The sequence below is a fragment of the Aquarana catesbeiana genome, linkage group LG02 (assembly GCF_042186555.1).
Source record: "Aquarana catesbeiana isolate 2022-GZ linkage group LG02, ASM4218655v1, whole genome shotgun sequence".
NCBI classification, from domain to species: Eukaryota; Metazoa; Chordata; class Amphibia; order Anura; family Ranidae; genus Aquarana; species Aquarana catesbeiana.
The window spans coordinates 184,266,762-184,287,825 of NC_133325.1; the positions used below are offsets into that span (position 1 = coordinate 184,266,762).

Genomic DNA, 21,064 nt, shown 5'->3' on the forward strand with positions numbered 1-21,064 from the left:
CACCCTTCACTAGAATGGTCTCGACCTTGAGAGTGGCATCAGGCTGAGTGTCTGAAACTATCTGCAAGGCAGCTATGTGGGCATCAAAATATTCATATTCATGGCTTAATGACGGTTGAGTTTGGCAGAGGCATCCTGGCTTCTGTTTTTTTTAGTCAGAATTGAGGAGTGTGTAGCATTATCCCTTCCCTGTTTTGGCTAGTTAGTTCCCAGCCGTGCTGACATGGAGCCGCCAGGAAAACGGAAAATTTAATTCAAATACTTACCGTAATTTTCATTTCCTGACGAGCTCCATGGCAGCACAGATCCCACCCAGCTTGGTAGGACTAGTTATAGAACGCTGAGGCTGTAGGTGGGCTCAAATTTATATGAGTTAAGTCCTGGAGGCATGGGGGGGCGGAGCCTATACCAAGCTGTGCTGCCATGGAGCTCGTCAGGAAAGGAACATTACGGTAAGTATTTGAATTCAGTTTTCCGTTTTCTGATCTTTACTTTTCCATTTCCTTCTTGTGATTCTTTGACATGCTACAGAACCATAACTGTGTATCAGATGTAAGAACTTGCGATGCCCTTGCCCTTGATAAAGAACATTATTTTTTATCAAGTTGTTATGGGTAAAGTTCCGCTTTAAGTTTAATTTAAAATAACCACAATAAAATGGTCTTGTGAGTTCAGTTTTATTACAAAAATTGTCACTTGGCTACTAGTTAGGCATAGAAGATATGCAGTATACAGAACATTTATCTGAATGTTTTAAGCAGGGGAAATACTGTATACATGGTCTATTAAGTGTCGTGTTATTTGATAGGGTTAATTTTGTTGTTTCTATTCATCTAGAACTATTGCATTTAACACAGAAAAGTCATAAGTTCATAGCAGTTTATCCCGAAACACGGAAAGTTGGTACAGATAATGTGATCGAGAATAATGTTATTTACTGTCTGAAATTACGTAATTTAGATTTGCCAGAATTTATAAGCATCCAAGAGGACAAGCTATCCAACCACAAATAGCTGAGAATAAAGACACACTTTATCTTATCTTGATTTGGTGTAAATACTTCTAGTACCACAATAGATGTCATTGGATTTCAGTACAAAGTTGGTTTTGTCCATTATGAAGAAGATGATATTCAGCAATAACAGCAGTACGTTTAAACTTCCTAGATAAGACCAAGGTTTGGAAGCTTCTCATTGTGATCTAGCACACTCGCTGTTCGGGTTTGGGAAGAACTAAGGCAAGAACCGCATCCACAATGAAACTTGGCATGTAAGAAGCTGGTAGCCACACCAACTTTGCATCCCAGCCTGGGCTGTATCTTGTACGAGGGTATCTTGCTTGTAAGGCATGTTCGATGCATTTAGGCACTTTGGAGATGTCAGGATCACATATGAAATTCATAATCAGCCTTTGGACTTTCATATCTAAGAAACAAAAAATCAAAAGCAGTTAAGAGAAGCCTGTTTATTCATGCGCCCCTCACCTCCTTTTAGCAAGTGTATGATGTAAACCCCTATGTTTTCCTACCCATAAGCATGCACTCCCACACTTTACTTTAGTACCCACTAAAAAAACATAAAACAAATTCATAGAAAGAAAGAAACAAATAAAAAAAAAAACACATAGGCATGTAAACATTCTGGTGACAGCAATAGGCATGTGACAGGTACTCTTTATGGAGAGATCTGGAGTCTATATGACCCCAAATCCCTCCTCTGTCCTTAAAAGCATTCAAAATACCAAGATCAGTGTTTTTTAATGCTTTTGACTTTTAGAAATGGCGGCGTTGACACCCAGGTAATCTGGAAATGATGTCAGGTAATTGCTTCTGGGTTACCATAGCAGATGCCAGCTTTGTTCGGCTTTCCGACCAGCCAGGGGATGCGCCGACTGGTCGCTCAGGTCTCCCGGTGGGACGAGAGAGCCCAGGAAAGCTGAGAAGGGTGGTGGGAAGGGGGATGTCCCCTCCCATTGCTTGTAAGAGCAGTCCAGCGGCTAGTTAGCTGCTAGGATTGCTTTTACAAGAGAGCTGACTGCCAGCTCTAAAAAAATGGTACTGCTATGGCAGCTGCATGCATCGTCCCGGTATAACCACCTGAAGTAAAACCTGTGAGCAGAGAGCGGGGGGTGGGCTTGAGCTGTGCTGTGTGTCTAAGTAGATGCAAACAGCCCAGCTTGGGATCAAGTCTACACGAGTGCCCCCATAGAAAGTGGCTTTCTATGAGGGCACTCAGTGAAGTAGAAGAGCCAGGTGTGCCAGTGGGGAACATCAGAAGAGGAGGATCGGGCTGCTCTGTGCACAACCACTGCACAGAGCAGGTAAGTATAACATGTTTATTATTTTGATAAAAAAAAGGGGAACCCTTACTATCACTTTAAAGCAGTTTGTCAGTTTACTGTGTACACAGCATACCCATGCAAAAAATTGATGTAGCTCTTCACAGGTTATGACTGCTTATAAACATGTAGATGTATTATTGATAACAAAGAAAGATTGGCTTGTAATGGCCAAGAATCTAGGACTGTCCATACATTATACAATATTCTTATTCAATTTCCTTTACATTGACCTTCAACTATGTAGTGCAAGGGCCTGCCTTATTGCATACAAATTGAAAGTGTTTAGGTTTGACCTCCTATTATATGGTTTTGGTTATATATAAAGAAAAATTGTACAAGAAAATTGTATAATGGACAACCTTAGGGACTCATAGTAAGAAATACATATTACTACAGTGTTTCCAAACCTCTCTTCAAGTCTCACCAGCACTTGTTTCACATGTTGTCATTTTAGCACACATTTGAGGAACACTGACTGAAGCACCATAATGGCTTCCACACTCCTCACAATGTAAATGAATTGGACGTACTCCTGCACTGCTCCCCTATCTCTTGTGTCCTAGTAGCTTGCTCACACTTTATATGCTTCCCACATACACAAATCACAGTTATATAAAATCAATAAGTACAGAGCTACAAATCAAATTAGTAAAGATAAATCAATAAATATCATCTTCTTGTGCTGTAGACACATCCTCTTGTGGCAACATAATACTACAATTGGGCATCAGGGGCCAGGGCACACTTTTACTAAGTAAAATTTGCATTTTGGTCCCTTATCATCCATGACTCCAGCATACTCAGTATTTTTGGGAAATAAGACTCTGTATGGTCAGAAACATACACTTGCTGTAATACGTATCCCCATAGCTCTTCCTTGTCTCAGGGGGCATTTGGTCCCAAAGCTGCTGCAGAGACTTTTCAATGGAATCCAAGTTGGTAACCGCTGTTTTAAAGAAGCCGGGCTCTATGATGCAGACTTTAACACCGAAGTGTTGCACGTCCCTTCTGTAGAATAAAAAAAAAATCTTGAATTTAACCAGGTAAACTAGTTTCTTCCCCTCTAACAGCTCTACATGGCAAAAATGAACATATCAGTGTCATGCCTTTCTTTTTAGGCTCGATTCCCATCTATGCATGTTGCTTTTGAGCATTTTTGCTGTGCTTTTTGTGGGTTTTCAACTGCGATTTTGCCGCGTTTTTACAGCGATTTGTGTTTTGCGCTTTTATGCTTTTTTTGGGGAAAATTTGTTGTAGGGCAGATTAAAAAATGCAAATCGCAGCAAAATTGCAGTAAAACCGCACTACATGCTTTTCTGCATCTTCTCCATTGAAGTCTATTAACCAAAAAAATGCAAAAAAAGCACAGCTGTGCATTAAAAAACGTCCCTGACCCTTTCCAAAAATGCATTGACGTGAACGTGTTCCACAGAAACCCATGTTAAAAAAATGTCCTGCGTTTCTGCAAAAAAAGCAAAAAGCATTGGTGTAAATGGAGCCTAAGGGAAAAGTTTACGTTCACAGAGCATGCAATGGTGATATATGATAACAGTAATTTTCTAAGTCATACAGTCTTTGCACTCTACTTTTTTTTTTTTTTTTTTGATAAATGGGTTTTATTAGACATAGCACAAGATCCAGATTTCTTGAATTTAATCTTTTACTCTTCAAGCTGCTGGACTGTTCCTTTTTCTGAGACATAGATACCGTCCAAGAATTTTCGGATATCCTTGTTCTTTACTGTGGTGGCTTGCTGGATCAATGCAGCAGAGTTTGAAACAAGCTCAATGTCATTGCCTTCGAGGATCAGTTCATCTTTCTGGGCTTGAGACACGGTACAAATGACACCTGGTCTCATGCGTACTCTGTGGATGTATTTTTCACCCAAGAAGTTCCTGATCTCCACCAGTGACCCAGTCTCCTGAATAACCACCTTAATGGGAAAGTGAGCGTACACCGATCTCATCTTGTAACGAAAACCCAGTGTGACTCCCTTGATCATGTTTTGCACATGGCTGCAGATTGTGCGCACTGTGGCCAGCTCCTTTCTGTTACCCCACCATTTGTCAACAAGGAGCCTTTTCTTCTTTCTGCCCAGTAGACACAGCTCTACATTTATGTGGTTGAAGTTCTTCCTCAGAGTTCCTCTGGGCCCCTTCACAGTTACTGTGCGGCCCTTCAAGGAAATGGCAACCTTGTCAGGGATGTCGACAGTCTGGTCGCTGAGAATGGTCTTCATTCTCGCTGCTGACAGGGGAAAAACGGGGGGGCACTCTACTTGATATGTTTATAAGGCTTTCTTCACATGGATATGGACAGGCACGGACAGTGGCAAGAATCAGTAGATTCTCACGACTGCGCTGACAGGTACGTCTGCTCAGCCTGTACAAAGCAATGTCCGCATATATCCATGCATTGAGCAGTTATCTTCAGTTAGGGATAGATATCCAACCCTGGGTGCACACACAGATGTGTTCATGCATCTGTCCCTAACTGTAGGTAACTGCTTAAAGGAGTTGAAAAGTCTTGTGGTTTTTCCACCTTAATGCATTCTATGCATTAAGGTGAAAAACCTTCTGTGGTGCAGCTGCCCCCCAGAGCTCCGCTTTTTCTTACTTGAACCCAATCTTTCCAGCAACAAGAATGAGCCCAGCAGCTCCAGCCGGTGTCTCGGGTACTCATTGGATAGATTGATAGCAGCGGGAGCCAATGGCTCCCGCTGCTGTCAATCAAATCCAGTGACACGGGAGCCGGGGACGGGGCCAAATCCTGCTGTCTGTGTCAATGGATTTACCACATGTTGGTGTTTTTGTATGTCACCATTCATCCTTCTAGCCCTTCCTGCAGAGGAGCATTCAGTAGACTATGGATCATGACGATTTTGTATATTGTAGATATTAAATTGTTACTAAACCCATGACAGTAAAATCAGTGTGTATATGCAGTAAAGCATGGTGAATCCTCTGAATTGTGTCAAAAGGCTGTTTGAGCCTGGCTTCTCTGATCCTCTCCTTCTTCCGCTGCCCCCTGATAATTTCCTGATAACACAGAGTCTATAGAGTCAGGCTGCATATGCTCAGTTTGGTCTGTATTGTTAGAGAGGTTTTTTTTCTTGGCGGAGTGCATGTGATCCGGACCAGGCCCATCATCACTGTCCAAACAGACAGTCTTGCAGTCTCAAAGGACAGTCAGAAATCTCCTCCTACAAGCTTTAACCAGTGCTTGGCTGGACACTGATAGAAGTCACAAGACCGCTATATACTGCTGATGGAAAAAATATTTACTAAAATAATTGCATTTCCATGTTCTGTGTACTATGGGAGACCAGATATAGTGAATGCAGGGTCCTGGGTTTAGTAAAACTTTAAGCTCTTGATATTCTCAGCACAAGTTGCATAATTAAAGTGGTGTAAAATAAGTGAGTTTGCAAAGCTTTGATTGAGCAAGTAATGGTATGGTGCAGTTGTAAATACTGAAAAAAAAATCTGTTTTGGGATTACATATTCTTCTTGCAGCATTTGGAAGGTCTTACGAATATTTTCTTTATAGAACTTATAGAACTAAATATCATCTTCTAAGTAATTTGTCTTGAAGGGTTTAGCATTATGGCCTGTAAATTGTATCAGAGGCAGGCCCTTAGAGAGCTTCCAAGGCCACCATCATAATTTTTACATCTCTGCAATACCTGCACATATACCTATTAACACTGAAAGCCCTTCAGGTTTTTTTTTGTATCATTGCTTCAGTATCATTTTGAGGGAACTGAGCCTTAAATTAGGGCTTGTATGTTAAAGTGTAGAAACTCAGTATAGGCTTACCTAAGGCTATCTGAAAAAGCCTCTACAGCATATTTAGAGACACAGTAACCTCCACCATTTGCTGATATCCTCCCGAGTACGCTGGCCATGTTAACAATTCTGCCCTGTGCCTGCTTTACTAGGGGTAGGAAACTTAATGTCACTCCAATGGTTCCAAACGTGTTCACCTCCATAACCCTTCGATAATCCTCTACTGTCATCCATTCAGTAGGGCCTATTGGGTTTGCAATGCCTGCATTGTTGACTAGCCCATACAGACCTATAGAAAGAAAAAAAATGTTAGCTTTTTAAAAATAGAAATTAACACTGTTCTGCAACATCCACTTTCCAATGATGGCCCTCATGTATAAAAAAAAAAGCTGCTTCCATCCCAGACATTCAGCAGACCAAGTTCACCCCAACATGGACATATGATAAAGGTCTTCTACTCAGCTTTACTCTGGTAGCCTCAGGTAATATTAAGGCCTCATGCACACTGGATGTTTTTGGACGATTTTACAGCAGCTGTTTTTGGCAGTAGACGTTTTTTTCTACAGTCATTAAACTCTCCATCATGTTATCCTATGTGTCCATGCACATATAAGCTGTTATCAGCAGTTTTGGGCAGTAAAAAAAAAACAAAACTAGTGGGTTCTGAGAGAAGTTTTTCATCTGTAAAAACACTCTAACGCTGATAAACGCTGATAAACGTTGATAAACGCTTAAAAACGTCGCTCACCAGCGGGTTTTTAATGTTTTTGATCCATTGGGAAAAAAAAAAAAAAAAAGAAACGCTAACAAACACTAACGCGGAAAAACCGCTAAAAAAGCCAATAAACAAATAAACACTAAAAACACGATTGCAAAAACGTTGAAAAAAGTTGAAAAACTCACTGCAAAGCTACTGACATTTTTATAATGTTATTTTAACGTCCAGTGTGCATGAGGCCTTAATGTATAATTATAGGCACATTTTTTTTTTAGCTTTGGATAGAGTGGAAAGGGATTAGAACACCTGTCAATTTTTTATTGCTGTCTGTGCCCCCATTAGGGGTATTCCCCCTCTCTATTTGTCCTGTTTAACGTTATCATCGAAAGTGAAAGTAAAAGAAAATCCCAAATTTTGGGTTGACACCAGAACAGTAATAGAGGGGAAACCTTCCAAAGAGGGCACTAGTCCTGGGGACCCTGGTAACAACCCGCGATTCCCTAACTTTGGAGGTATTTCCTTTCACTTACGATTTTGGTTATGAGACAGGAAATGAAGGGAAATCTCCCCAATGGGACAATAACAAAAACACTGACAGGCGTTATAACCCTCCCTTACTCTATCCAAAATGCCTTTAGTTACCCTTTAATAAAAATAACAGAAGTAGGAATACTAGGTGCAGCTTACTACTGCTGGTTTTGTAGGCCCCCAAACATTGAAGATTGAAGAGATGAAAAAGGGGAAAAACACATCAAAACAAATCAAAAATTCATCAAATACGCATAGAACACATAAAAAATGCATGTAAATTTGCATGCACAAACGCATCTGGAAAGCAGAAATTGTGATGTGAACCTGAAGCATGACACAATAGGGTGCCTCTCAAATGGTAGCTGAAACTTCCACACTGCATTATTGGATGACGAGTACTGGATTGTGGGACGAGGTGAAGGTGTAGCCCATGAAACTAGAAATTTGAATACTGCAGGTACATTAAGTTCAGAGGCTTGCAGGATGCCCTACGATAACATTTTAACAGGGTTCAGTTATGTCAGTCAAGTATAAATCTAATAGAGTGAAAAGCCAAAACACCAAGTAGAAACCCACATCACGTTTTGGGGTGCTGCCTCTGTTGTGAAAAGTAAAATCTTACTTATATGGCTATTTCCCCTTGAGTCTATCATGAATGCTGCTGCCAGACTCATCCACCTTACTAATCACTCAGTGTCTGCCACCCCTCTCTGCCAATCCCTCCACTGGATCCTGATTGCCCAACAAGTGAATTTCAAAATATTAGCAACAACATACAAAGCCATTTACAACTTTGCCCTGAGCTACATCAATAACCTTGTCTCATTATTTCACCCAAACTGTGCCCAGGACTTCTCCAGAGCCTCTCCCATCCTCTGGAACTCTCTACCCCAATCTATCCAGATATAGCCTACTCTGTCCACTTATAGGCGATCCCTGAAAACTCATCTCTTTAGGGAAACCTATCCTGCTGTCAGCTAACAACTGAATCATTTATTTCTCCCATCAGTTCTTCCCTCACAGTTATTACATTTTGTTCCACCAGCCCCTCCCTATTAGATTGTAAGCTCGCAGAGTGAAGAGTGCAGCGTGCATCTGGCAGTGATGTATGAGCTGGCAGAAGGAACCACTATGAGTGGCAGAGGGAACAGATACTCACACAACCAGATTGGTGAAATACCGGTAGCAGCGGAAGAGCCGTAAAGAGGTGGCATTTCAAAAAAGGGCTGCTTGGAAAATAAGTATACATGGACTTTTAATACAGGGCTGACTTTTTTTTATAAGTCACCATGACAGGGTCATTTTAACAGATTTAGCAAAAACATATTTAAAAGTCTATACGTTCCTTTTAAATGTGCATTTCTTCTAAAAAATAATATAAAACATCAATTTATAAACTTTAATTGTATACATTTTACAACATAATTCCTTTGTAAATGTATACAATTCAGTTTCAGAAAAACCGTATAAATTTGTTTCCTGCTCACTTCTGTGAAGAATAATTTTGAGGGCACAATAATTATTACACCATCAGCTGACGTCTTATTTTTTACCTTTACTTCCCACTTCTGCTTTCACCCATTGCACAGCCTTTTTGATGCTTTCACAGTTGGTGACATCCAGCAAAGTGGTTTTCAGTCCCATAGGACAAGCTTTTTGCAGGTCATCTGCTCCTGACTGTGTCAGGCATCCTGCAAGGACATGAAAACCGTTTCTGTTCAGTCGCTTGGCCAGCAGATTTCCGAAGCCTGTGTCACAGCCGGTGATAAAGACATGTTTGTGCGACAGTCGTGAAATGGTCTGTCGATCTCGCAGGAACCATCCGACCACCCATACGATGGCGATAAGAAGCACGATGAACCACATGGAACCCTTATAAAAGCCTGCATGTCAAAAACAAGTAGATACATTTAAAGCACCATAAATAAAAAGTATGTTTATTTTGAAAATAATATTATTATTTTCAGTAATTAAAACAATATAACAGTACTATTAAAGTGATATTAAACCCTGTTTCCATCACCGACTGAGTATGGAGCATCTTTACCTTTTAATCCTTGCCTATATTCCAGTGGTTGTAAACTCTATTACACCATTTGAACCTATAAGTAAGCCTGTGTAGCACCCTCTACCTTAGGTAGGTTGCTATAGGTAGTTGTTTTTTTGTTTCAGCCAGTACAGGTAAATTTAGGTAGGCCTAGGCCTGGTTGTTTTTGATCTGGGGGCTGGGACTGGTTTGACATACCTGCCAACTGTCCCTGATTTTGAGGGACTGTCCCTCATTCCGAACAAAGTCCTTCTGTCCCTCTTTCCTCCTCATTTGTCCCTCATTTTGGTCTGATCTATATAGTTGTATATAAAATGCATTCCTTATCTGTCAAAAACTGTTTCCCAGTGCTAAACATTTTATACAATTTCTAAATTGCTGCATTTGTAAATTGCAAGAGTCAGTATAAAGCAATAGTAGTGGTAAAAAAAGCACTTGTGGGTTTAACCAATCATTTTTTTGTACAATTCTTCTTTAAGGGGACGTTGCAGGGGGGCGTGTCCTATGCCTACATACTTTTGCTAATAGGTGTCCCTCATTCCCATCTCTGAATGTTGGGAGGTATGGTTTGAGAGTAGCAGCAGGTGACTGACATGTGGCTTCATCTCTCTGGCACCTCCCTCTGGTTTCTGGAAGGTTCTGGAAAAGAGGTGGGGGGAGAAGATTGGAGTGACATGGGGTATATCTGTCTATATATCTATATCTGAGTCCTGACCGATCCACAACTAGGATTGGCAGGGGGCAAGCCTCCTATATTTACCAAGGGTCAGCCTGCTGGGGAAGGAGTTGTCGGGTGGAAGAACTGAGTGATGGAGCGTTAGGCTGTCGTGGCCTTTGAGGGAGCCCCTTTCTGGGGGGGTGACCTTGGGCCTGGAGTTCGGGAGTTGGGAAGGAACCTCTTCATACAACTCAAATGAGGGGTGTCCTGAACAGAACAGCAGAAGGACAATTGGAAACTTTGGCGGGCAAGTCAGCAGAAGGGATCCATCTGGGGTCGGTGAGTAACAGGCACAGTCAGAAGATCTGGGAGAGACATGCCAGGATGGAATATAGAGCCAGAAGGAGAGACTGTAATGTTGCTGGGTTTAGCGATAATCTGCTGCTGCCATGAGGGTTGGCAGAGCTTGCACAGGACTGACTGGGACCAGTAGTCCACCAAGTCACAGCTAGCACAGAAAGTACTCTTTTCATTGCTATTGGTTGCTACACCAAAGGGGACTGCAGACCCCTGCCAGCAAATGGCGAATCTTGAACTGTTAGAGCTTATTCAGAGTGGGGCCTAACCTTGTGCTAGCTGTGTCAGGAATCAAGCACTGCAGTAGAGAAAGCAGCGTTGACTCATAAGTGATGTGCTGGAGGAGTATGGAGCTTTGGAGACTGCACGTACAGGTTCCAAATATCTTTTTATCTATTTGAATTCATTTATCTGGGCATCATCATGTTCCCTTTACCCCATCCTCGTTAAATCCCTCAATAAACAACAAAAACAAGCTGATGGACTGTTCATTGTCTAGCAAAGTGTGACTGTAAGTGAATGCCTGCCTGAGCAGGGTGACAACACACAGCGACCCCACGGGGGGCACCGCTACACCTATAATAAGGCTTGCCTGTAGGTATTGTGAATATCTCCTAAACTTGCACAGTTTAGGAGATCTTCAGAGTGCATGCAGCCAATTACATCACCGGCGCATGCGGTCTGAAGGTCCAGCTTACAGAACCTGTGCCATAAACAGGAGCTCCCACGCGCATAAGCGGGAATGACGTCATCGCGCCCCTAGGCCACTCATGTAGTCAGAGGCAGCGAACCCGGTAGGAAGACCAGGTGAAGATGTCAGCTGTCTCAGAGCTGACATCGCGGCACTGGAATGCTTTGTTCTAAGGCAAGTCTCTCATAATGTGCTAGTATGCAATGCATACTAGCATATTATGACATTGCCTTGCAGGGTTGTTTTTTTTTACCACCAGTGGTTTACACCTGCTTTAAGCATGACCGCAGCTTTTATTATTCAGCGGCTTCTTTCTCATGTAGCATCCTATGGAGCCTCCATTGCATGCAGGGACTAGAGTTGTGCCTCCCTACACATGTGCATCAATAGAAACACACTCTTATGAAGCCTCCATTGCATGCAGGGACTAGAGTTGTGCCTCCCTGCACATGTGCATCAATAGAAACACACAACGTGTTGCCTAGGATGGCAAGGCTCCCCCCTGCTCCTAATGCCTCCTTGTCCCCCCCCTGTTCTCCAAGCCAAGATACTGATTGGAGACTGTACTGTCCACTGTTAACTATGATGACCAGAAGTTCAGGGAAGCAGCACTGAGAGAGCAGGATCTAACAGAATTGGATGTTGTAAACTGCACTAGCTGGAGGAATTTTACCAAATTACTTAGAAATGTTTATTTTATTGAGTTTTATTACTTCAAAGCTGAACTCAAGGAAAAACAGCTAAATAGTTGTAGTACACATTGGAATGGTTTTACCAGCCAAAGGATTTGTATTTCTGTCCATCTAATTCTGTGATTTACACAACTCTAACACACAGCATAGCTGTCTGCCAGGGAAAGAGAACTGACTTTTCTCCGCTGCAATTTATTAACACTAATGGTCCTTATTTGTTGCACAGTCTATGAATGGACAGTAAAAGAAGAAGCCACACCCCACTTAGCTCATCTTACTGTCACTCTGATCTCTCTTCTGCATGTTCCCTACTAGCACATGAGCACTGCAGCTCAACTGATTGGATCCTTGTGCTGCTTCTTCTTCTCCCAGTTTGACCTCTGCTGTACAGGGATCACAAGAAGCTTATACCAAGCCAAATTCAGGTGCTTACATTGCATTATTAAAATTCATTCAATTATGTATTTATGAATACAGAGCTGCTTTCATTTGTGTCTTTTATGTCTGATTGGAGTTCAGCTTTACAGACAACAATTTCTGGAAGAAGGAGGACGCTACATGAGCGGTGAAAAAAAAAGGATCACTGGCTACAGACTTAATTTTATCAAAGAGCTTGTTTCAATAAGGCAAAGAGTATCATGACTATCTCAGTAACTCGTATCAACCAATCAGAATTCATCTTTTATTAATGTGGTTTCAACAAAGTGAAATCTAATTGGTTGCTATGTGTTTTTACACTACATACATAACAATTCAATTGTCATCTATGAAACCTCATCAGAATAAACCAAATGCAATTTTCAGCTTGAAAGGCGTCATATGAGCTAAATACAATGGTTCTTTGTGGTGTGCACAGTACATGCGGCTGCGGCATGTAAATATCGTTTACAAAAATAAGCACATGATTACCATGAAATGAAATAGCCATAAAAATCGATGGCATTTGCTGCTTGTTATGTCATACAGTATGTGTCTTGTCTGTAAAGACAGTTTATAAGTCACATGTTATACATTTAGCAATAACCTTCCTGGAACCTAAACAAATATAGAATAATATAATATAACACGGGAGCAGGGAAGTGAAATAAAAAGGGCACACCACAAAGAGTGATTAATTATGCAACATTTGCAAAAAAAAGCTACTGTATGTGGTTATCATAATACTTCCTCTTTCTATTGCTACTCATTCATTTTTAATGTACTATCATTTGAATTCTATTGGTTGATTGATTGAGTTTCATTTTCCGGTTTATAAACTGATATTTTGGGGGAAGAAGAATTAAAGATATAAACTGATTATTTAGGAAAATGAATCCATTTGAAGATATACCGTGTGTTCATTTTTCCTTCTGAGTCCTGTCTGTGTGAGTATATGTAGATGTATAGAAAATAGATATGTATTAAGGAAGAGATAAATAGAACATATTTGTTATTGCAAATGATTAATAAAAATAATTTTTAAAAAAATTACATAAACTGATGTTTTATATTAACCTTATGCAAAAAAATATGTATTTTACAGATAACCATTAAATACAGGGTCAATCCAGAATTCTAATAATTCTGAGCTTTCTTGCACTACCTTAACCCTTGATGGCACCCATGCTTGCAAGATGTCCATTGGTGAAGAAAGTAATCATAGCCCCAAACCATTCTTAAAGCAGACCTTCAGTCATTTTTTATGTGGCAGTTACCGGCCGATTTCTCTTTTGAATGCTGACCTTAAACTGTTCACTAAAATTCTGGCGACTCGCCTAGCAAGCCACCCACCAGACCTGGTGCATTTGGACCAAGTAGGCTTTGTCCCCCACTAGGGAAGCAAGGGATAACACGACCAAAGTTTTAAACTTGCTTCATGTAGCCAGAACTTCCCTCACACCCTGCGTTTTTCTCAGTACAGACACTGAGAAAGCGTTCGATCGGGTGAACTGGCAATAAATGTTCACGGTCCTTTGACACCTGCGCCTAGGGGATACCATTATTCAATGGATTTCTAGTCCCAACCTACGGCTCAGGTTAAAGCCAATGGGGTCCTCTCTGATCCCTTCTCTATACAGAACGGCACCAGACAAGGATGTACACTTTCCCCCCTGTTATTCACCCTGTCTCTAGAATCATTCTTAAATAGAATTCGTCTGAACACGGACATTAAGTGTTGGAGGGGACCAGTACAAAATATCGGCTTATGCGGATGATATGCTCTTTTCCCTAATAAACCCCGCTATCTCACTCCCTAATCTACTATGTGAGTTTGAGATTTATTGATCCCTCTCCAACTTGAAAATTAATTTTCATAAGTCAGGAGCCATGGGGAAAGGGATACCCCCTCCCGTGTTGTCTACACTCAAGTCCAGTTTCAATTTTAAATGGACGGCAACGGCTTTGCAGTATTTGGGCACTCGTATCCCTATGGATGCATCACGTATATTCGAACTTAACTTTCCACCGCTGCTGTCCAAAACCCGCACGCTTTTGGAGACCTGGAATAGGGGCATGCACTCATGGTTTGGCAGAATTAATTTACTGAAAATGTGTATTCTATCTAAACTTATTTAATCACTCCAAGCCTTACCAATTAGGATCCCTAAATCTTACTTTAAACAAGTTAACTAGCTTTTTATCAAGTTTGTGTGGGCGCACAAGAAACCACGACTGTCTTTTCACTTAATGACCCTACCTAAGCAACACGGTGGCCTAGCTCTTCCGGATATCCGAGCATACTACCAGGCGATCCACTTAGGCAAAATCATTGACTGGTGCCGTCATGGCCGATCCAAACTATGGGCTCAGATAGAACAAGCCCAAACACGCATTTCACTCTCAAAGGCCTTGTGGTGCTATGATCACCTCCAACCACTATTGAAAAGCCACCCCCTAATGGGGACAACGCTTCGTATAGGTTATGTAGCTAGTAAACAACATTCCCTTTCCTCCTTGGACTCCCCGTTGTTCCCCATTTTGGGGAAACCACAATTTTCTCCTGGCCTTTGCCCTCACACATTCGGCAACCTACGTCAGTCGGGCATAACCCAGGCACCCCACTTTCTAATGAACGGCAAGTGGCCCTCCATCGAGGAATTAATGATGGAGGAGGGCCCCTTTAAATTTGTCCTTCTGGCCAGCACTCCAGTTATGACATTTTCTGAATACTATACCTAACCCTCGGAACTTTGCTCGTCCTTTGACGATGCTTGAAGAATACTGCTCTGATGAAGGCAACATAACACAGGTCCTATCCCAAACATACTCCATGCTGAACTGCCCAGCAGCCCCACCACATCTGCCGTTCTATGATTAATGGGAACAGAACCTACAAAGAAAATTTACACCGGCTCAAATTCAGAATATACTTAGACTCGCTTTGTAGTCTTCAGTTTGTACGAAAACTCAAGAATCCAATTATAAACTACTGACGAGATGGTACCTCACCCCCCACCTCTTGCACCAATATTATCCTGACATTTCTGATCGTTGCTGGAGGTGTCAGGGAGACAGAGGTACGCTACTCCACATATTTTGGTCATGCCCTAAATTGACTGACTTCTGGACGACAGTCCGGGAAGTGACTCAAAAATTTACGGAATATAAGATTCCTGGTGATCCAGCATTTTTCTTATTGCATGTTTCCAATATCCCTGCCAAATGTTATCAAAAATCAATTTTAAGGCACCTCCTCAACACTGCAAAGTCCTGCATTCCACTCTATTGGAAAAAACAATTACCGATAACAGCGGCTGACTGGCTGCGTAAAGTGCTAGACATTAGTGGAATGGAGGACTTGCTAGTGGCTGAGCAACAACAGGACAAATATTCCATGACTTGGAGTGCTTGGAAACAGTTCTTCCTGTCTGTGGAGGGGTTGGCCCTCCTTGGACAGGAGAGCCATACATGAATATTAATCCCCCAAATTTGCCTTGGCTATCCGGAACCAACAAAACCCAGTCCCCCTCTCTTCCCTTCTACACCCCCTCCCGCTGTTTACTCCCTCTACTTTTCCCCCTCCCTCCCCCTCTTTTCTTCCCTTTCTTCCTTCTCTGTTTCACACTCTTTTTTAGTTCTATTTTTACTAACTGATTGGGAATAGGAAAAAAGGAACGAGTGATGTCAGTTCTGCTATTTGAATTCCTTTTATGTACCTCCTCTAGAAGACAAGTGGCGGCACCGGTCGGGGATTGGCTTCATAGGTGACTTTACTGATCGGTGCCGCTATATACTAGATGAATGAGGTTATATTTCAGTTGTAATTTGCATATTTTCTTTTTGCTGTATTGACCTGATTTCGCCCGTTGTGGGTGTTAATAAAAATTATATTTGAAAAAAAAAAAAATCTTCTGCCCTTGTTGTTTTAAAGGGGTTGTAAAGGCAGAAGGTTTTTTAACTAAAGCCCCGTACACACGATCCGAAAATCATACAAAAAATGCCGTATTCGAATCGATCGCACGATAATCAGATCGTTGGTACAGAGCTTTCGAGAGCCGATCAGGACAGTTCATCCGATATTATTCTATCGGACATGCACAGAAATGTTTTTTGTACAATGCCAGATCGTACAATTTTCATTTAATCAGTACAGCTATAGTTCGAAAATGCAATACAAATGCATTACAACACATGACATCACTTCCAAATTTTTATTCTGTCATACGGGAATTTTCATGACTTTAGTAAACTCATCAGATTCGACGTGAGATTAGCATGCAAAAAAAAAAGGACGATCATTCGTCTGATAATCGGATCGTGTGTACGGGCTTTAATGCCTTCTATGCATTAAGATAAAAAGCCTTATGTGTGCAGCAGCCCCCCCTCAGCCCCCTAACACTTACCTGAGGTCCCTCTCTGTCCAGCGATGTCCACGAGTGTCTTAGCCGTCCAAGATTCTCCTTCCTGATTGGTTGAGACAAAGCAGCAGCGCCACTGGCTCCTGCTGCTGTCAAAGTCAGCTAGCCAATCAGGGGAGAGAGGGGGCAGTGCCGAGTCGTGGCTCGGTGTCTGAATGGACACAGAGAGCTGTGACTCAGCTTGGGTGCCCCATATCAAGCTGCTTGTTGTGGGGGCACTGAACGGGAGGGAGGGGCCAGTTTTACAGAAAAGGGACACGAGAAGAGGAGGATCCGGGCTGCTCTGTGCAAATTTACTGCAACAGAGCAGGTAAGTATAACATGTTTATTATTTTTATAGGGGAAAAAAACAAGCCTTTACAATCACTTTAACTTTTACTTCCATGGGATACTATGCAATTTCAGATGCGTGCATGTACATACATGAATTTTTCTTTTTTGTATGCCATCGTCTTGTGTATATAGGTAAAAATACTCATGTTCAATGCTTTGTTTATATGCCAATCAAACAATTTTACTATTTCTCCTACCAGGTCTTGTGCCTTATTCAAAGTCCCAAAAACCCCTTTCTTATTTCTGATTTAGGGATGGAGGTGCATGTTATCATACACCTCATTTAAAGTCCCACAACCCCCTTGCTTTTTAACTTTGCATAATAAAACATTTTTTTTTCTGCCAGTAAATGTCTTATACAACTCACTGCCTGTTTCTTGTCTGGTAATTAGCCTGGGCTTATGACATCATGCACAGCTCTCTCTCTATCACTCTCATGAGCGTTTGCCAGGAAGGGGGGGGGGATGAGTCATAAGAAGGCCAATGAGAGCTGTGGAGCTGCAGAGCTGGAGGTGTGCCTCTGTGTGTCTGTGTAAATCCAGGAAGTGAACAGGCAGCAGCTTCAGCTGCCCACAGTTAAAATGGTTGCAGCCAGACTCAGTGGAGGGAGATTTCTGCAGCACATTTGGCAAGTACAGAATCACAGTATACATAAAATAATATGCAAAGTGGTTGGAGGGAAGCTTCAGAATGGCAAATATGTTTTTATTACAAATTAATCCTCTTTAAGATGGCCATACTCTAGTGGATTTTCAAACGAGCATTGTACAATGAAGATTTATACCACATATGATGGCTGGACAAATGTCGTTCGAAAGTACTTCAAAATCTTATTTGCTTTTATCATTCAATTTTGGAATAAGTGTAAGTTCCTGAAGAAAACCAAATTGGGTTGAATAATGCTGGAGGTCAGAATGAGGACATCTAGTATCAAAAAAACAATGGGGGGGGAGGGGGAGCTCTGACTTGAGGATGAATATTAAAAGATTTGCTTTCAGTTGTTTTCTATAAGAATGGATGCTGTAAAAAATGCTAATACAAATTTAATAAAATGCTCTTAATATTCCCATGGATAAGTTACAATCCAGTCAAAATTTTGCATCTAAACTGACACAGGCGGGGGCCTTCCGTTGGCAATACACAAGGTGAACTTTCTATCAAAATAAATCACAAAACTGTATTGTACAAAATCAAGTTAAAATAACATAAAAATATGTTGGCTGGTATATTGTATTTGTACAAAGTACATCATGTTAGCAGCATCCCAAACATGTCCACTGGTGGAGGCTGCAAGTGATGAATACTTAAATGTTCCACAACAATACCCCACAACGCAAACACCCAACACATTCAACACTTTGCCCTTGTTCTTTTCTTCAGGGGTGTAAAAGGTGTTGGGTATATACTTGTAACGAACAAAGCTGACCAGCCAGAAATACAATTAAAAGCAGTCCATGATGTGAAGGTACAATTGTCTCCCACCATCTACTCAAATGGAGCCAAGCCTGGCCCAGAGAGGACATGCAACCATAGAGACCAAAGGGGTCATATCCTCCCCAATGGTGGCACCTTATGTAATGACATGTATATTTGTAATAATCATCAGAGAATGAATGTGGCTTATAGGTCCTCCAAAGCAAAAAACTAGGCCTATGTGTCCTCTGTGGATGCCACTGGGGCAGATGAAATCAACAGTTAATCCTGTACACTTAAAGTGATTGTAAAGGCATTATGTTTTTGTAGCAATCTGATGTTTAGGCAGGGTTGCTATCAAATTTAGTTGCCAGGCGATAGTTGCCTTGCCCAATTGTTAGGAGATCAATTGATTCCTCTCTAAATCTGGACTTGTTGCACCCTTTCTCTTCTGTCATTGGGTGGCTCTATGCTAGTGACATTAGATAAGACAGGGGCTTTGCAAGCTCGGACATGAAAGGATGGGGTGTCTCAGGCAATGGGCAGGGATGTTCTTTGGTCCCTTGGCCTGCTGGGAGAGCCTATTTATTTGGGCGAAGTCAGGTGATCGGGGTTCTATGAATAGGGTTCTGGTGGACGTGTTATGTGCTACTCCGGGCTGCTAGGCTAGAAGCCTGAGGCCTATCCCGGGGACATTTAGCTGCTAGGCTGCCTGAGGGCCTTTCCAGGAGCGGGAGAGCAACGTAGGGTTGGGACCGCGGGCTTGTAGTCCAACCAGAAGTAGTGGTTCCACCGGACGTGGAACCAGCTGTGGTCGGAGGTGGAAGGGGAAGCGGTCGCCACTAAGGGACCAGCCACCTTGTTACCGAAAGCCACTGTGAGTAAGCTAAAGCCACTACCAGAGCAGTCTTCTCACCAGCCGGGGATGGTGAAGAAGTGGGAAAACGTCAGTGAGTGCCAAGCCAGGGACCCAGGGGGACAGCAGAAGTGATGCTTGTGGAGCATCAGTGGGTGCCAAGCCAGGGACCTAGCAGGCCAGCAAGGGTGACGCTTGAAGAGTATCTGTGAGTGCCAAGCCATTCACCCAGCAGGGAAGTGGGGGTGACGCTTGCGGAAGATACTGAGCACTAAAGTGGAAAAGCGCAGGGAATCCAGTGGCTATTGGATCCGAAGTCTAGTGAAAGACTGGGAGTTTGTTGAGTAAAGACCCACAGTGAGTGATTGTGGAGTAAGCGGAGAATTGTTTGTGTTGTCAATAGTTGAATACAACTACCATTAGTAACTGCTACAAGATTGTTGCCATAGGAGACAGCAATCCTACCTGTACAGAAGTTTTGTCCGGCTGGAGGCCTTCACCTGTATAGCTGTCTTCCTATAGAAGTCTAGGAGTCTGTCAATTATCATTGCTTTTACTTAAGGGTGTTCTGGCCCTAACCCTTTCTCCCACAGTTCTGTTTAAGAGACAATAAATCTCTTTGCATTCAAAAATTGTCTGGCGCACACCTTTTCATCTTGCAATACACCCACCATGCCTTGTAACCTACTCTACACAGAAGGATGGCAGCTCTCTCTGACTCTATGAAATGAAGCGAAGGCAAAGTAAGATATGATTTCATAATTTTTATACACTAGCAGTAAGTACAGGTAACAGACTTCTCCAGCATAAAAGTTGTACTTCTGCCATTTTGAAACAATGACACTCTGGAATGTAGTGCTACCCACACAGGGGCCACTGATAATAGCTCGTTTTTCCCCAATGGTACAGAGGCTAACTGTTTCCACAAGCACTAGTCCATACACTCCAGATTCAATAACTCAATCTAGGGAAAGTCTTTTTGAAATGTATTGCTTGAAGAACTTTAAAGAGGAGAGGGATTAGGACATTGGATACTACAAAACACTGCACAGTAACAAGAGGACACTCTTATCTGGGCTCCCACTCCAGAATTCTGCTGAGGACAGGGGAACGGCCAATATTCCGAGAGCCTATGAGAGCTGTCTCAGTCTATAGCTATCTCTGGCACTTACATACCAAAAGCACACAGTCACCCTTGATCACAATTCAAGATCAGAAATCACAAGTCCCCAGGAAAGCTGAACACCCTCTAGCTTCCTTTGGACACGGTCCAGTGAGGGAGACAAATCCTTCTCCACACCAGATCCCTTAAGGTGAAGTCCTACAGCTAGGTCGTCAGAAAGATCTCTTCAGGTCCTCAGCTCTGACACAGCTGAGACCTCAGAGAACAGATATACAGTCCACAGGCTGCCCCAGGGGGCTGCTGGCCCAAAGGCTTTGGTACCCCCTTGACAAGGAAAGAACCATCTCTCTGGAGCTTCATATTATTTTATACCTCCCTAGCCACCTTCTGAACACCCCTCTTCAGGCTAGGTTATGTTAAATATTCAGGTGGGTCATTTGAACCTCCCTCCCTATGCTCTGGAAGATTCTTCCAGGGACAGGGGGAAACAATCAAACTCCCAGCCTGTGAAACCCTGAACAGACCAGAACAAACCATCACAGCTCACTTGACTACAGATAAAGCTAAATTTGCTTAGCATCCTACGCTAGAAGGGTGCTGCAGGAATATAACATATTTACAGAACAATGTAGTGTACATTCAATTTATCATGAGCTAATTGCCAGTTGGTATTGCTGCG

At 42.2% G+C, this 21,064-nt stretch overlaps 2 protein-coding genes across 3 annotated transcripts in view; both read right to left on the reverse strand.

Annotated features, from left to right (window-relative positions):
- Positions 1-661: 661 nt before the first annotated feature.
- The window catches only part of RDH5 (retinol dehydrogenase 5), a 99,359-nt gene continuing 78,956 nt past the window's right edge, over positions 662-21,064 (reverse strand). For both annotated transcript variants that reach the window (XM_073614012.1, XM_073614010.1), the window contains exons 2-5: positions 8,931-9,260; positions 6,159-6,417; positions 3,185-3,348; positions 662-1,424 (exon numbers count right to left, since the gene is read on the reverse strand). In XM_073614012.1, the coding sequence (XP_073470113.1) occupies positions 1,201-1,424; positions 3,185-3,348; positions 6,159-6,417; positions 8,931-9,243 (960 nt within the window). In that variant the 5' untranslated portion in view covers positions 9,244-9,260 and the 3' untranslated portion in view covers positions 662-1,200. The remainder of the gene's footprint in view (positions 1,425-3,184; positions 3,349-6,158; positions 6,418-8,930; positions 9,261-21,064) is intronic.
- Positions 3,927-4,625, reverse strand: LOC141127500 (large ribosomal subunit protein uL6-like). The gene has a single exon (XM_073614013.1). It carries the CDS (start codon positions 4,577-4,579, stop codon positions 4,001-4,003), a length of 579 nt encoding a protein of 192 aa, XP_073470114.1. The 5' UTR covers positions 4,580-4,625; the 3' UTR covers positions 3,927-4,000.

Coding starts and splice junctions, on each gene's coding strand:
- LOC141127500 (XM_073614013.1), bottom strand. CDS start 4,579: ATGAAGACCATTCTCAGCGACCAGACTGTCGACATCCCTGACAAGGTT.